General features: G+C 44.3%; 1 protein-coding gene across 1 annotated transcript in view; it reads left to right on the top strand.

Moving 5' to 3' along the window:
• Positions 1–299: 299 nt before the first annotated feature.
• EIF2B5 (eukaryotic translation initiation factor 2B subunit epsilon) overlaps positions 300–6,000 on the top strand; it is a 37,430-nt gene continuing 31,729 nt past the window's right edge. The window contains exon 1 of the mRNA XM_061637504.1: positions 300–536. Coding sequence (XP_061493488.1) covers positions 381–536 — 156 coding nt within the window. The 5' untranslated portion in view covers positions 300–380. The remainder of the gene's footprint in view (positions 537–6,000) is intronic.

The following is a 6,000-nucleotide window of genomic DNA, read 5'->3' as shown; positions in this document are numbered from 1 at the left end:
TTACCAAACCCCCCAAAACAACTCAAAACATGCTAAAAAAGCTTGAAAACAAAAAAAAAGAAATTACATTAACTCGACTCGATCAAATTTTACTTGAACCGAGGATACGCTCCCAGTTTCTGCACAGAGAAGAGCAACACGGGGCAAGCAGCGGAGCTGACACCAGGCGCCTGCCACGCCTCCAGGGGAGCTCGCTTGCCAAGTCAGAGAGCGCATGCTCCGCACGGATTCCCTCCGATCTTCTCCCTTTCCGCTCCCGGGTAATTTTCGCTCTGCGCTCTATTTTGATCCCACCGAGGCACCGTCTCCCTCTCCAGACAGGTTTCCCCTCCCGGAAGCGGAAGACGCGAGCCGATGAGGCAGCGCGTGAGCGAGCGGTAATGGCGGCCCGCGGTTCCTCTGGCAAGCGTGGAGCCGGCCCTGGGGGCTGTCGGGGAACCGACCCCCAAGAGGAGCCGCCTCCTCCGCTCCAAGCCGTGCTGGTCGCCGACAGCTTCAACCGCCGCTTCTTCCCCATATCCAAGGACCGGCCGAGGGTGAGCGACGGGGAGGCCGAGGAGGGAGGCCAGGGCAGCAGCAGCTCCCCCTCTTCCCCAACTCCTGCGTCCCCCCCACACCGGGGGCGGCCTCTGCCCCGCCCCCCCGTCCCCCTCAGGGGGGGGGCTCTCTGGCCTCCGAACGAGCTGTAGCGATTTCTGTAGGAAGGTGGTAGTCGTGATCCCGCTTATCTGGGAGCAGGGGTGTAGTCGTTCGGGTCTCGGGGTCTCAGACGCTTTACTTGTTTGGGAGCAGGGTCCCTATGTCTCCAGCATCCTACAAGCCCATCAGCATGAAAGAAGAGTGTGGTGGCCACTAATAAGAGTCTTGTAGCATGCTTCCTAGTCCTGTCAGAGGCAATCACAGTAAAAGGAGGGGAGTTAGCCACTGAAAAGACTCTTCCCAGTAGCTAATACGCTCCTCTTCCATGTTTATTGGCTCCTTATTAGGGATGTCTTGGTTGTGGAAGAAGGCATTAACAAGGATCTCATTATTAACCCCAGCCTGTGGTCTGAAGGCACATGAGGCCAGCACCCTGCTGAAGCTAAGCAGCGTCAGGTCTGGCCTGTGCCTGGATGGGAGACTGCTTGGGAACCATATGTAAGCCGCCTTGAGTTTCTAGCATGGAAAGAAAGGTGGGGTATAAATGTAATAAATAAATAAACAAACAAACAAAAAAGGTGTGTGTGTGGCTGTGGCTAACATGAAGGTACCCAGCATTTCTGAATTTGCCAGTACACTACTGTTTGGGAAGAGAGCTCCACTGAGCTCAATAGGGTTTACTTTTGAGGAATCATGGGTGTGCTTGTGGAATTCATCCCACCCACACACCAAACACTTTTTGTTGTTGTTCATGGCCTCCTTAAGGTTATCCATGGATTTTCAGGTAGTGAAAGGAGCAACTGGCAGAATATATATCTTCCGTGTGACTCAAGCCTTCCTATTTGTAGACTTTCCTTTAGGAACAAAGGAAACTGCCTTATGCTAGATCAGACCTGTGGATCATGTACCCTGGTATTGTCTGCTCTGGCTGGCAGCAGTTGTTCTAGATTTCGGAGGAGGATCTTTCTCATAACTTGCGCAGGCTGATTATAATTATAATAATTATTAGATTTATTAGTGGCTTGATGCCCAAAAGTCTCCAAGTGACTTACACAATGTTAGAACAAATAGTAAAACACATAATAAAAACATAACAATAAAAAACAACAAAACCAGCAATACTACCCCCATGCAGCCAGGGAAAGGTTTGGCAGTGTATTAAAACAAAACACCATCTCAATCTATCAAATGACTTGGAGAAAATGTCCTTTTAACTAGAGCTTTTGGGGTTGAACTTGAGAACTTCCTGCATACAAGGCATGTTCTCTGTGGTAAGTTGTATCTCAAAGACACACAAAACTCTTTTATTGCGATTCAGCCTTCTTCATTGCTCACGTTTAGCCTTCCCTATGTGCTCTTCCTAGTTCTCAGCCTGCCTTACCAATATATTCTTCCAGTCACTAAGAACATAAGAAGAACCGTACTGGATCAGGCCAAGGGCCCATCTAGTCTTGGACTGTTTTCACAGTGGCTAGCTGGATGCCCATGGGCTTGTGTGTGGTTTGAATCCCAACCAGACTGACAGCTTGTGCTTCTATTGCAGAAGCTGGGCTAATGACATTCTGATGGCTTTGAACCCTGAGCAACTGGAATGTTTGTGAATATTCTGTGTCATATCAGCTCAATTAACCAGTCAGTGATGGGGACATCACCACCCAGTGTGTGATACAATATAGAAATCAGTGGTTATGTATCCTCTTGTGTCAGTTAATGTAAGAAAACTTTATTTCGGTAAGTCTTACAGCTAACGCTGGGCAAAGTAGGTTAGGCTTCACCAACATCATTAAAGCATCAGATCTATAACTCATGTGATCACCATTTTCTGAGTACAGGTACTTTGGTTTTTATCATTGCTTGAGAGACAAGAAAATCAGATTTACATTTTCCCCATCACTGCATCTTCATGATGGGAAGAGTTTCATCTGTCCCGTTGCATGACAGATAGGAAGTTGGCTGTTAAAGAAGCAGCAGCAGTAGTAAATTTATTATGGTCGAAGGCCAGCATATAAATACACAGCATTAAAACAATAGGGTATAATTAAAATTCAAACATCCACTAAATGAAACAAATTCTGATAAAAGGCCAGTTATAAAGCCTATGCGTGCTATTGATTTATCATTGCTCTCCTGCATTTAATGGCCGCTGCGCAAAAACTGGCCACTTTAACTGTGACCTGAAGGTTCTGATCAGACATAAGGTACTCCAGATAAAATGCATCGCCTCTACTGGGAATTCTTTGTAAAAAAAATTCTTGTTAAAGAAGCAGATCTTTCATATTTTTTTAAAAGGATGGATGCCCTTTTCCCCCTCACATCTAGAGATTAAGGTGATTAAATGCCTTGTGTCTTCCAGTGGTTGGCAGTGTGCCTTTAGACTCCATTCAGAACGCCCTCCTTTCCAAATGGAGAGCGTCTTCTGCTAGTTCATATTGTAGGGACATATTCAAGATGTTGGTCTCAGCTTCTGTTCACAACATTCACAAGCATTTTGCACACACACAAATGCTGGTTACCTTGGGAAATGAAAAATGTCGGTGGTGGAGAGCCTTTGGGAGAATTTCTGTGGGCTGGAATGATTGAGCCAGTTTAAGTCCTCTTTTCACCTGTCAGAACATTAATTTGCATCTTTAGGAAACATCTTTAGCTTGCAAGTGGGAAAATAATGTTCCTCTGTCCAGCTTTCAGTAGATGCGGCAGTTCTGAGATTTAAGCCTTTTTACATCTTGTCTGTTGATGGAGAAGGTAGCCTCTCTGGGGTAATAATATATACATGGTCCGTGAACAGCATGCCTTCCATTGAAATTACCAGTTGTTATGGAAGGTGTGCCATCCTTTGATCTTGTCTTTTATAAGAGGAGAATGCATCCAATACATGTAGGAAGTACATTCTACAACACTATTGGTAGCTAAACAGGCTTTGCTGGATAGCTTTTTGTAGCAGCCGGCACCGAGTTAATTGCTGATGAGAGTGCTCTGTTTACCATTAGCAAAACTTCTTATTAAAAAGAAACATCTATTATTATATTGTGAAAAAGTAGCTGGGCTCTGTTGGATTGAAAGAGGCTTTTGCACAGGAAAAGAGAATCTGCCAACACTTCAGCAGAGCTTCTGGTAGGCTTGAGATTTCTCTATATCACCCCAAGGGAGGTCTTCATAGTGATTGCTGCTGGGGGCCAATGCATTCTGTCAGGAAGATGTATTTTTCCCATATGCAAGCTTCTGCGGCCATCTGAGGAGATACGTGCAGCCCATACTTGTATTGCATGCTTGTTTGGGAGTGACCATGTTAACAATTTTAGTACAATGCATGCTAAAGAAGTAACATGCAAAGAAATTCTGGGACTCGTTTCCAACAAGACACTTTCAGTGATGAATACCAAATGGATTAGACTCAAGATGCTGTCAGGATTTTGTGGAAAGGGGGAAGGGAAAAGAACTGAACTAAAAAAATGCAAGGGGTTGATGGAGACCATAGCATTGTCCTTCAGAAACTATCATATATATACTTGTAGAATCTGAGTTGGAAGGGACAGAAAAGTGCCATGATTGAGAAGGGCTGGTTACATGTAGTCACCTATCAGCTTTTGCAGGGGGTGGGTGGGGAGGATTTCCACTGAAGATCTTGAATTTAAAGGGAGAGTCTGTGGAAGGATGCATTTCTTCAAGTTGCTGAGGTCCATGCAAAGGGTTTTAACAATTGGCCCTTCGTATTGTGTGCAGACTCTACCTGGACGCTGTGCAGTTCATTGAGTTAAGGCATGCTTCCTAAAGGATATAACAGGCTTTGGGCAAGGTGCGTAACCTAGACACTTAATGTCGAGGTACCTGTGTACATATGGGACATTTCCATGAGTCCTTATTTTACAGTGAGGAAAAATTAGCCGCAAATCCAGGCTGTGGTTAATAAGGAAACAATTTGCATAGGTAACTTGGATGCTGTTTAACTTGCTGGTTGTAGGAGCTGCTGTTATGCGTGCCTTTGTGTGGGAGAAAGGAAAGATAGTCCATCAGTGTGATAAGAGAGCATTTTTATTACCTGAAATTTGAGGATGTGGCTACATGTCAAGACCCCCTGTCCCCACGAGATAAAAGCAAGAGGGAAAAAAAGGAAATAAGAAGGATGTAGCAGCAGGTCTACGTTACCTCATTTCCTGTACATCCTGAAAGATTGGACTTGGATTTAAATAAAATTACATGCAGAAGTTTCTAGCAAAAGTTTCATTGGTTTGCCTGTCAAGACTTTGTGGAATGAAGCCACGAGACAGAGAAAGCGTGGGAAGGCTGATGTGTTAATTAGTTTATATGCTAAAAGATTCAAGCAGTTTTACAGTGAGGAAAAATAAGCCACGTATCTAGACTGTGGTCAGTTAAACAAGCACACCAGCAAGACTTTTGTAGGCTCTTTGCTTTTTAACTTGCTGATGTAGAAGCTGCTGTTGTAAAGTGTGGTGGGAATGGGAGTTATGTCTTGGCATGAGACAGAGTTGTGGGACTGGGGAGAGGCAAAAATAACTCTGCACAGCTGCATTGAAATGGCCAGTCAGTGTGGTAAGAGACTGCTTTTACTACCTGAGATTGGAGGTTGTGGCGGCCTGGGAGGATGCATTGCTTTAGCATTGCCTGATGAACAACTTGGATCCAGAATACCTTAAGGACCGCCTGAGCCCTTATATCCTCTCTTGTTCACTGAGATCACCCGGAGGAGCGCTGTTAGTTGCCCCTCCCCCATGTTTAAGAAGCCTGACCCACCTCAACAAGTAGTCAGCCATTTAGTCTCTTCAGCAAACATCCTAGCAGCTGTTTGAAGCTTTTTTGACTGTCCAGCCCTGATTACTGTTTTGTACTGTTTTTAATGATGCTTTATATTTAATTGCTGTATACCACCCTGATATTTTAGTATGTAATGATGGTATATAAATACCTCAATAGATAGATGATGATGTCCTCAGCAACTATTGAAATGTTTTAAGTTATGCAGAAACTTGCCACTTACGTTTTGAGATTGATTGAGAACAAAACGTGAACAGTTCCTAAATGTATCATGAGCACCTTGATCTTAAGATTGACCAGGAAATAAAAGGATGGGGCTCACTGACTGCTGCATCAATGAAACATCTTTAGAACAAGATGATAGAACATGACACTGCAGGAATTTATGCCAGTCCATGTGTCGGGGTGTTAGTATGCTTTGTTGCAAAGTCAGATTAAATGGAGCCTGTGTGCCTAGATAAAAGTGTGTGTCACTTTAAAATAGGAGAGCATACTTGATCATGCAATCCTTTGCTTTTTTACTTGGGAGTAAGTCCCACCAAGTTAAATGGGAAAAACGTCCAAGTTTGTGTGCCTAGGTTTGCAGCCTTA

The sequence above is a fragment of the Rhineura floridana genome, chromosome 7 (assembly GCF_030035675.1).
Source record: "Rhineura floridana isolate rRhiFlo1 chromosome 7, rRhiFlo1.hap2, whole genome shotgun sequence".
NCBI classification, from domain to species: domain Eukaryota; kingdom Metazoa; phylum Chordata; class Lepidosauria; order Squamata; family Rhineuridae; genus Rhineura; species Rhineura floridana.
Note: the sequence above shows the minus strand (reverse complement) of the source record. Positions and strands in the feature narration are given on the sequence as shown.